Source organism: Natator depressus, chromosome 9 (assembly GCF_965152275.1).
Source record: "Natator depressus isolate rNatDep1 chromosome 9, rNatDep2.hap1, whole genome shotgun sequence".
NCBI lineage: Eukaryota > Metazoa > Chordata > Testudines > Cheloniidae > Natator > Natator depressus.
The window spans coordinates 46,292,654-46,304,296 of NC_134242.1; the positions used below are offsets into that span (position 1 = coordinate 46,292,654).

An 11,643-nucleotide genomic window follows, 5' to 3' on the forward strand; every position below is an offset into this window, starting at 1 on the left:
AGTTTTTACATGTCCATAGCAATTAAAATGTGCTCTGAGTGGTGGCATCTATGCAAGCCCCAGCATCCAGATATATGTATACTCTGCCAACTGTACAGCCGATCCATTTTGAGGAACTACATTGCTCAGCCTGTTGCTTTCTAGATTAATACAAATCCAGACAAGGGACCTGATGCAACTGTCTATGCTAAATCTCTTCTGTGGCTAAATAGAACCGCTGTCTCCAGGGCTGGCAGATCTGGGCCATTCACAGACTCTAAAATTCACTTTTTAAAACATTTTTTAAAAAATCAGTTTGTTTTTAAATTCTTTTTAGCCATTATACGGGGGAAAAAGTCACTGTGACAGAACCCCTATTGTCCCTCTCTGTTAGCAGGTTAATTACTGCTGACTCATTGGGGCAGGTCTGGCTCATTAGATGGCTCTGAATGGACCAGAGGTAAGAGAAGTTTTATGGAAGGAGCAGCTATGATCTGGGATTGACAGGTCCTAAGGAAAGGAGTTTTTGGAGCAGCCAAGCCAAGGCTGGAGTTTGTGATTCTTTTTGAGTCACCCCTTTTGATGGTAAAACCCAGCTCCAGAAGGAGGTGATTTTTCGACTCTTTACGAGTGGGAAGTTAGTTTGAAACTAGGGGGATGGATTCTACCTGCTTTATGTCACCATTTTGTATTTATAAAACTATGAAATGTCTCTAATTTTGAAAAGCATACCTGTGAACCTGATTTTACTCAGGTGATTATTCCATAATAGTCCAATTTCTTGTTATTTTGTCAGGAATTTTTTTTTAATTACTATATTATGAGAGCATTATTTTCCCCATTCCAGCTTCCCCAAAACTGAAATGTTCCTAAGAGCATTAGATCTGGTGCACCTATAAGCACCAAATCAATGGACCAGTGTATCTGCTGGATTAGTGTCCAGTATGTAATGGGATGCTTGCAAGCATCATTGAGTCAGTGAGTGACCTGTGAGCTCAGAAGAGTGTATATGATGGTACTGAGTAGGTCACATCATAAATAATTCTACCTTTTTAAAAAATAAAGGTCTCAAGAGCACAGGCCATCAGGCAAAAGAAATCCAGCTATGCAAAATAAATGCAGGTATCAAAGCATGCATTGGCTTGATATGTAGATGTGGTGGTCTACTGAAAAAATAATAAAGCTCTAAGTATGTATTTACATGAGTTGAGGACAGAGTATTGACCTTAATACTGAATTTCCTGGCTTTGGTTGATGTGTCACAATTTTTATTTAAACATAGGAGGGGTTGTTTGTTTGTTTTTCTTTTTGTCTATGACTTTAAAAGGGCTCCAGGAGGTTATTGTGTGTGAAATGCAGGAAGTTTAAATGAACACCATATGGGAGGAAATAGACTGAGGAAAATTAGACCTATTTGCTACCAAAGGAAGTGATCATTATATATGTATTAAATTACAATTTCTACCAGAGAGAGCATGTTGTTATGGAAGAGGTCTGATTGTAGAAGAAAAATAGAAATTGAACAATATGGAGCTGGAGAGAACCCTAAAATAGATGGGTAGAGATTCCATTTCTTGATATTAAATAAATTGTAAAGCACTTAGGAACTTTCATTGAATCAAGTGCTTTAATTGGCTAAACAGAGAGCGTTCTCCAGTTAAATGCTTTCCACAACAAGAGACAGTTCCATTATGGCTCTAGGGGTAGGAGCAGAATACAGCTTAAATCATTATTTTTTAAGTTACCTCTGGTATCACTTCATAATAAATGTATAAAGCACTTAAGATATTCAACTTCATTTAAAATGCTTGCTACCTCATTTACGGCTCAGGGATCACCAGGGAACCACCATTCAGTCCAGTAACCTCATTGCCTGAACTGCTCATTAGGAGCCATTCTGTTTTCAAGGGAGGCAACCTTGGCAAACGAAAAGTAATACTTACACAGTAATTCCCGTAATTGCCTCCGTGAGGTGAGAGTTTAAACGGTTTGCTGTATGGAACAAGAGTTTTTCTTACTTTTTTATAAACAAACACTTACTTCTTTTTGCAGGCTAAACAGCAGTGCAAACAAATTTGTTCTGTACACTCCAAGCCCAGTCTCCTTTTCGTTTGACAGATGGGAGGCAGGCTCACGTAGGCCGTTTACAGCAAGAACTGACACACATTATGGATTGAGGAACCACCATAAAAGTCTTTTAACTACAGTGAGGATACACATGGGCTTCGCTTACGTAGAAGCCTTCTCCCCCACCACATGTCCCACACTGTACTAGCATTTCGTTTAAACCAAGCAAAGCATTCTCAGTCTTCTAAGCCAGCAGGCTCCCTGTTCAGTTCAGTTAGTTCATCAAGAACACAGGGGGGCTGGAGCCTGTTTTGTTTTGCTTTAAGGGAGAAATTGTAGCCCTAAGGCATGTTGCCCTGACAGATTGAGGTTATACAGCTGAAGTAGACCCCTGCAGCTTCCTTTTCCTCCCCCTTCTCTGGCAGGCAAGATGAAGCACTTATGAGTGGAAGCAGCTAGGCCTGGTGTTTATCTGGCTGAGAGCCACCAAAGGAAACAAGAAGGGCTTGCAGTAGTTTTGTGGGTTTAGCACAAGACCATTTTCCTGTGAGGACTCTTGAATGTTAAGTGAGAAGCAGCAGAAAAAATAATAATGTGCCCTTTTCAGCTAGATGGGGGAAATGGTTAATCTTAACAGCAAAGAGGGGATTGTACTGAAGAAGGTCAACATAAATGCTTCACTGAAATAAGATTAAAAACTTCCAGCACATTTTAATGACCAGCAATGAGAAGCAAGAGGTCTGTATCAAAGTGGGTGGGGAATAAATGTAAATGAAATGGAGAGAACAAGTGTCATACATAGAAGCTATTGCTCAGTTGCTAAGTCATGTTGGCTGCTAGATAGCAAGAGCGAGGCAGGAAAGTGTCGTTTATAAGATGAAGGTTTTCACTTCCCATTAATGGCACAAAGGGTTTCTTGACAAGATTGGCCCAAGGAATTATTTAACTATTATAGTAGCACATAGAGGCCCCATCCAAGATCAGGGCCCCTTTGTGCTAGGAGGCTGCACGTACCCATGGTCAGAGACAATCCTAGCCCACAAGATAAATGGACAAGATGGACAAAGGAAGCATTGTTCCCCCTTTCCAGATGGCAAACTGAGGCACAGAGAGACTGACTTGTCTGAGGGCAGTTTGGAAGCCTGCAGCAGAGCCAAGAATTGAACTCAAGTTTTCTGAGCTCAGTACAGTGAGTTTACCACAGGACCATCCTTCCTCTGGTGTAATAATGTTTCTTTTTCTCAAATTGCAGTTATAAAACTTGGTTGTTTTACCAAAACCATGAAAATTCAGATTGTTTTCATTTTTTTCAAATCTCTTTCCCAAGGAGGTGCATAGAAGAGGAGCCCCCAAGAATAGGGACTGTGATTTTGCCTTGTCTGCCTGTGACATGGGCAAAAAAAAACCCAAAGTACCTTACCAAATACGGCTTCCATTTTTTTGCTGGAGCTGTTAACTCCAAGAAGGTCATCGAGGCCTGGCATGGCATCACCAAAATGAGATGGGTTTTTTTATGAGGCAGTGTTGAATAGGACTATCTGAGTTAGAAGAAGACCACAGTTCTGAAGTGAGCAGTGCAGTCTTTAGGCATATTTGAATTAAGTCGCTGCATAGGGCACCCTGCTGAAAGGAAGGGGCACTCACAGGTGCATGTATGGTATGGGTTTATTTTATCTCTGATGACAAAAGAGAAGTTCACTAATCAAGTGTTTCTTCATAAATTTCAAACTGCTGCTGACAAGTGGCAATGCCTGTGTTTTTAACCACACGGAAGAAAAATTCTAGGCTTCAGACTTTCTTATACATTGTTGCTATGGTAATAATAATACCTCTGCCAACTGTTGCTAAAAGATGGGGCGTGCTGTATGGCTAACTTTTCTTTGAAGTTAAGTGTAACTCTAAAACGTCTGTTTGGAGAATTCGAAAATCTTGGGTTAAAATGTTCATACTTGGGTGCCTAAAGTTAGGCTCCTAAATCCATCATTATTCACCTAGATCAGGGGTTCCCAAACTTGGTTCGTGGCTTGTTCAGGGTAAGCCCCTAGCGGGCCACGAGATGCTTTGTTTACCTGAGCGTCCACAAGTATGGCCGCACACAGCTCCCAGTGGCCGCGGTTCACCGTTCACGGCCAATGGGAGCTGCGGGAAGCGGTGGCCCGCTTTATAATTCTCTTTGTCTCTCTGTACCCTTTGTGTGGCTTTTTTTCGAGCTCCCTTTGGTGGCCTTGCTGCTTCTAGGACTTTTTCCTCAGCTCAGCATAATTTCTGAATGCATCACCAAATACCTAGTCCTGCTGCTGGTATTCCAGTCCCCAAAGGTGCATCCTCCTTCCTCACCAGCAGATCAGCTTCCATCTTTTGAGGAGAAGTGGTTGCTACTTCAATCTTCTGTTGTGCTGGAAAGTGAGCCCTCCAAATCTTCCAGTAGCATCGGTCTCCTGTGCCCACCATACCCACGATGCCACTCATTGCTGGAATCTTAGCGAGAGACCACACATTGTAAAATATTTGCTAGTACTCCCCCTCCATTAAAATAGCTTTTGCAGTAACAATGGGGAGAAGGGGATATTGCTTTTTAATCCTTTCACTGCTGTGTCCGACTGCAGCTTTTGCATGGTACCAGGATGTAGCATAGTAATGCTGAAGTGCTAGTTTTCTCGGTTTTAGTGGAATGTTGGCATTTCAAGGCATTATATGGGGCAGTATCTGGAATGTTAGTTTTTCTTCATATACTAGGTACATTTTATCTCTGCAGTTAAGAAGTTGACCAGTAGATGGTCTTGTGGTAAAGGCACTGCACTGTGGCTCAGGATATTCAGATTGAGTTCCTAGCTCTGCCATAGACTTCCTGTGTGACATTGCCCAAGTCACTTAATCTCTCTGGGCCTCACTTCTCCATATGTAAAATGGCCATACTAATGCTTTCTTTTTCCCCACCCTTGCTTACTTAGATTATAAGCTCTTCAGGGCAGAGACTGTCTCTTCCCATGACTTTGTATGGTACCTAGCACAATGAGACCAGAACTTGATTGAAGCTTCCAAGTGCTACCGTTATCCGCATAAGATACAGTTTTATAACTACTTCATGAAAAATGCCCTTTGGATTCCATGGCAGTAAATTAAAAAAATAAATAAAAAGTCCACTATATAGTTCACAAGTCAAAAAATGTGAGCTGTGTTTAGTGTCAGGGTCTGTTACTTGAACATCTGGCATCCATTGCGGCTTTCCTGGTCTTTCCACTGTCATATTTTATCCCCCTCTGTTAGAGGTTTCTTAGCACTGCTTATATAAACCAGAGCTGCATCCCAGTCAGGGGAGATGAATCATTATTATGGGTTGCAATGTAAAAGGAAGAGAAAGAAACTTAAGGGAGGTTCCTTCCCTCCCCACCCCCATTCTACAAATGTTTCTGGCACGGGGTGAGGTTGAAAACCTCCGGTGAATAGCCAACATTCTTACCAGCTGTGGTCACAAAAACAGAAAGTGAAAGAGTAATTGGGGTGTGATCCAACACCCACTGAAGTTGATAGACTCTGACTCACTGTTGTGGGCTTTAGAGAACTAATAGGAAAGTGGGAAAGAAAACATTCTTTACAATTAGATTTCCTGGGCAAGGTCTTTGATGCATTTTCTTTAAATTAACTTGCTCCATCTCATACAGCAACGTGCGTGACCATTAGGAAGCATAATACTGAAAGTGTTGGGAACATATGAGCGTGCACTAACTTTAGCCAAGACAGAATTTTTACTTTGCATTTTTATTTTCTCTAAAAACAGTGCAGTGCCCCATATAACCTGCGCTAATGTCTGTCACGTTTATATCTATCTAGCTGTCCCAGTAATGCAGCAAGCCGTAGCAGCATTCCACAGACTCTTGTTTAGCAAGAAAAGAATTCTGCCCCTCTCCTCACACTACATCCTTCTTGAAAGGCAAGATACAGAGTATCTCATGTCTCCTGTTACTCCAGTAAAGCCCCTTGTGCTCCTACCTGGAGATGACATCACACAGCCAGATAAGCCTGGGGCACCTCAGTGGATCTAATACCCTGCCTTCTTTAGCAGCTAGAAGCCTTTCACACCAAGGATCTGATCGAGTGCCCACTGAATTCAGTGAAAGAACTCTAGTGGGCCTTGCAGTCAGGCTCCAGTTAGAACTGGTAATTGGCTACCCTTATTATGAGAGACGCAGAACATTTGGGTAGCCACACGCACCATGAACTGAGGCTGCAGTGACTCTTTGCACACCACAGGGTATCAGACATACAGTTTAAGGTGCCATTTGCATTTTAATACACTCCACTATACTCGGAGCTATGAAAATATATTCTATCACTATGTATGTTGTTCTTGACTGCCTTGCCTTTGTACCCATCCCGCTTGGATATCAGAATTTTTCTCCTGTGTCATTTGCATTTGTGCGGGTCAACTGAAATGGGAGCTAGCAGGTGCTGGGGGTAGACTCCCCCCCCCCCCCCCCGGCTTACCTGTTTCTACAAAGAGTGTGTTTTCTTCTTGATTTCCCATTTCAAAAAAATATATCCTGCTGCTGCTGCTCCGTTCCTCAGTGCAGACTTCTGAGTTCAGTGCGGCAGCGAGATAACCGAAGTACTAGGTGGCCCACTCAATAGGTCGGTGCGGTGATCGGGATTGGGTCAGTTTATAAATAAATCAGTTATTGGCCAGTGCTACCGCGTGAGTCTTGGCTGACTCCGGAGAGGCATGTTCGTGTGAAAGGCCAGTCAGACCCTAAAGCCAGAGTTGGTCTATGAGGCTGGTAGATCAGTTGAATCCTGATGATTTGTTCTGACATTGCTGTCTGTTGCTGGAAAGCGATATCCCAGAGAGAGAGTTCTGAGTTGGTGTGACTAAACTGGAAAAGATGAGTTATGAGGAGAACATAGTCCTGGTGTCACTCAGTTTGCTTAGCAGTACAGATTCTAGGAAGAAAAGAATCTGTGAGAGGTAAATTTAAATGAATGTTGAGACACTGACTGTTGCTGTTCTGTGCCATAGATCCCAGCTTGCCACATTACAGTTTGTCACAAGCTGAATATTTTTTTTCCTTCTTCTTGTAGAAAATTTTACTACATCACGCTGCTGAGAGACCCTGTGTCCCGTTACCTCAGTGAATGGAGGCACGTCCAACGAGGAGCTACCTGGAAAACTTCCTTACATATGTGTGATGGTCGGACACCAACCCCTGAAGAGCTGCCATCATGCTATGAAGGCACAGACTGGTCAGGATGCACGCTGCAAGAGTTCATGGATTGCCCGTATAACTTGGCAAACAACCGCCAAGTGAGGATGTTGGCTGACTTGAGCTTGGTGGGCTGCTACAACATGTCTTTTATCCCCGAGAACAAGCGAGCACAGATCCTGTTAGAGAGTGCAAAGAAGAACCTTAGAGACATGGCCTTTTTTGGCTTGACAGAGTTCCAGAGGAAGACTCAATACCTGTTTGAGAGAACTTTTAATCTGAAATTCATCAGGCCCTTCATGCAGTACAACAGTACAAGGGCAGGCGGAGTGGAGGTGGATAACAACACCATACGGAGGATTGAGGAGCTCAATGACTTGGACATGCAACTCTATGACTATGCAAAGGACCTTTTCCAACAGCGCTACCAGTACAAGCGGCAGCTGGAGAGGATGGAGCAAAGGATAAAGAATCGGGAAGAGAGGCTTCTTCACCGGTCCAACGAGGCACTTCCCAAGGAAGAGACAGAAGAGCAAGGACGCTTGCCCACTGAGGACTACATGAGCCATATTATAGAGAAGTGGTAGCCTAGGCAGACTTTTATACTGAATGGGATTCTAGGGTTTCCTGTTAAAAGATCGTGGAAATAAAAATACAAAACCACCAACAACAAATCTTTTATTTAAAAGCAAGTCTGTAAAACAGAAGGTAGAATTCTTCTTTAAACAATGGGTCTTTTTACTGTTTCTTACAAGACCAATGAGATTCTTAAAAAAATAAATAAATACCTAAAAAACAAAAAAGGGTCAACATTATAACTCAGATTTAAAAATGCACAAATTCAGCCACCCACTTATGAGGCCAAATACAATGTAATGTTTCTTATCCTCCCAAATTCAGAAACAGACGGCAGAGGTAGGATCTTTTATTAATCTTTTTTTCCCGAGTATAAAGACAGATATACAAACACACACATGTATATAGATAATTTTTTAAAATCAAGGTTTCCCTTTGTTTCCCTTCTTTTTTGTGGGGGAAGGGTAATGAGGGGTTATTTTTGTTTTGCTAAAGTAAGGATAGTAGTGGCAAGGTTGATTGCATGCTCAGCTATTAGGGTATGATCTAGCCACAGGGGCAGCTGCTCAGACTCAAATGGCAACCACTGTCGAGAAAATGGAGCAGAATAAAAATAAAAGAAGAAAGACAGCAGAGGATGAGAAACATTAAAACAAATTGACTGTGGCCTAGAACATATACTTAGCACAATGGTTTTGATACATTACACTGGTGTCACACACGTACGCCACTTTACCATAGTAACAATAGTTAGTGAATTCATGCACAAACATCCTCAGCTTCTGCTTCACAAAGAAGTTCCAAAAGCCAAATAAACGCCAACCAAATTCCATGTAGAATCACTCACGTACACACAGATGGAATCTTGTCACCCCTTCCCGTGTGCAGTACATTCTTTAATCAATGTCACTTGTAAACAGCACATGAAAATCCTTTTCTGTACATGAGACAAGCCAAGCAGAGAGAGAGAATAGCATCACTCCCGCATGCATCAGGTAGAGTTCCAGTAATACCCCACGAGTACTCAGTTATCAATGAAGACGTGTTTATTTTGCTGGGGGGGTGTGTGTGAAATGAGATCTTAATTACAGAGAACACATGTACTTACACATACCTAAATTTCCAAATGCTGGTTTTTTTTAAGATAAATTATGTTCCCAATCCTGCTCCCTGTTTTTAGTCTGAGGCCCTGATCAGACCAGCACCTTTCTCATTTTTAGAGAGTCTGGTAACTTTCATTCCCCAGTCTGGTGGCAGTCTAACCAGCATCTGCCTACTCACATTGATTCAAAGAACAGCAGTGGATTGTCACATTTCCCCTACACTCTGTTTAAATCCGTCTATTTTTTGTCATTGCTGTTGCTATTCTAAGCACTTCTGCGTTGGTCTGAAACATGGAAAAGAAGCAGGTTTTGTCTGCTCCATGCATCACCCATTGTTACTTGGCCCCTAGGATCTGAACTGGCTACTGTTTTGAGTGAGGTATGAATAAAATAGGAGACACCTTGATTTTCAGAGGCTGTGTTAACTGCAGATCAAATATGACAGTGAAATCACAGGAGGAGAGGCAGAGAGATGATATATTCAGTTCCAGCATGTCCTTTCTACAGAGTTGTCTTTCCCTTTACAGGAATTCACTGAAGTGTTGCTCGCTTTGTATTTTAATTCTCTCTCTGCCTTTGCACACTGCTACCAACACTGTAGAATTCAAATTGAGTTTTGCAGGGGAGGTGGGTGCCTGCTGCAGGAGCTGCCTGATTTCCATGACATAAACTCTGAGCAACACAGCTTGCTTTTGTAGGTGCTCTTCCCTAAAAGAGAGGAAAGATGACAGAGTATCTGGACAGAAAACCTGAGCAACACTTGGGGTTAAAACATAACCCTATTATGGCTCTGATCCAAAGCCCATTGAAGTCAGTGAGAGTCTTTCGTTTGATTTCAGTGGGCTTTGGATTAGGCCCTCACAGCCTGGGCCAGCACATCTTAACTTTAACCATACTGAGACGTGCTAAAGTGCTATGTTAGATCAGGCTTATCAATCAACACCTGCTAGTGTTGTTCTCTTTCAGGGTCTGTCAGTATTTCCATTAAGAGCCACTCCCGGTTTTCAGAGATGTATATAACAAGACCATAAATATTTGCTCCAGGCTGAAATGTGGAAGAAAAACTTCCCCCTCAAAGCAATTTGGTTTGGGGGCAGAGGGTGTTACAACCCATTCCTTCACCTCTAAATTCCAGGATTAGGAATAACAATGTTTGCTAGTTCCCAGCGCTCGTGTGTTTTGCTGTAACTAAAGAAAACATTGTTTTTTACAAATGCAGTTTTACAGGCTGTTTATCCACAAAACTATACATGAGCTATAAAAAGCAACTGTTTTATGTGCACACTATCAAACTTTACCCAAAGGCTTCTCACTGCATTCAGTGTTATGGATCCATAATGCACAAATGGTTACTAAACTAATCCATATTCAAAGTACGCATCCAAACAGCTCCACAAGAAAGCATACTGTGCTTGCTCATAAAGTACTATAAAAACTGGTACAGTACTGAGTTCTGAGAACAATTATTGTACTGAGGGCCAAATTCTGCCTTCATTTACACAAAGGTTGACAATGAATGAAGCTGCCCGAGCAAGGTTGACAGTAGAATTTGGCCCAGTCCATCTAGGTTATTTCTGCATTATGTGCTCTAAATAACTGGCTGAATTTTAGTGGATCTGTCTACATGGTTCAAAATTAGAAGGAACCTCTGACCTCAAGAGCGTGTCAGTAGTAGACTTTTTTTCAACATTTGCTTTGTAATATATTACAGTAACCAACAAATGAAATTAAACTACAGAGTATTGTTACCAGTTCACTTAAACCCACAAAAGGAAGAAGAGAGAGGTATGATGATTTCTAGTGGTCTAAGCTCAGTCCAGAGAGTCAGAAATTTTCATATTCAAATCCTGGCTCAGCCACATCCCTTCAGCTCTGCTTCAGTTTCCCCATCTGCTCTTTGTTAATAATACTTACCACAAAGAGGTGTTGTGGGAGTTAACTAATGCAAAGTGGTGCAAAGATAAATTCTAAGTGTGATTAAAGGAAACAAAGGATACCCAGCCCGCTATGCCCAGCTGTTTGGCCAAACTTTACACTAATTTACTCTTAAGGGCTGGGTGCCAGGCAGTAAGCTGTAGGATACATCACTTTCTGACACAGAATTTTCTTGCTTTAGTGGGCTTAAAGGAGCTTCTTTGACATAATGTGAATGTAGTTTATTGTGATTTATATGTACTACAATTTGGAGTGGTACCAGTTTTTAGGAGCAGATTATTTGATGCTACAATAACATGAAAAATGTATGTGTAGTTTTAAATTAATAGACACCATCTGCTTTACGAAACTCCAGTGGAATTATTGGCCAGATATTTTGTTGTTGTTAAATATGTGCCCCTCTCCTCCAATACATCTCCCCTCCTGCTCCCTGAATTTTCTATTTAGAGCTTCTTATGTACAATCCTTCTTCATTAAGCGAGGAAATATTTCATAATGGCAGTAGGTGTAGTGAAGACAATTGCAAGATTCTGACAAAGACTCCCATTGAATTCAGTGGGAGTTGAATCAGGTCCCAAGTCAATATAACACTAGCTGTTACATTGTTTTCCTGCTATGGTTGCAGGGAGCTTCCAGGGAAAGCCTTCACTGCTGTTGGGATCTTTATGAAGTGTTTATGGGAATTTATCCAAGCAGTAATGCATAGTGTTAGTGGTTACATTGGAGAGCTGCATTGTTGGCACTAGTGAAAGACCATGGCCTGACTCTCCACTTTCTTAGAGTTT

The 11,643-nt window shown here is 41.8% G+C and overlaps 1 protein-coding gene across 2 annotated transcripts in view; it reads left to right on the plus strand.

Annotated features, from left to right (window-relative positions):
* Positions 1-9,487, plus strand: part of HS6ST1 (heparan sulfate 6-O-sulfotransferase 1) — a 261,131-nt gene extending 251,644 nt beyond the window's left edge. For both annotated transcript variants that reach the window (XM_074964012.1, XM_074964013.1), the window contains one exon: positions 7,123-9,487. In XM_074964012.1, the coding sequence (XP_074820113.1) occupies positions 7,123-7,831 (709 nt within the window). In that variant the 3' untranslated portion in view covers positions 7,832-9,487. The remainder of the gene's footprint in view (positions 1-7,122) is intronic.
* The last annotated feature ends 2,156 nt before the right edge of the window (positions 9,488-11,643 follow it).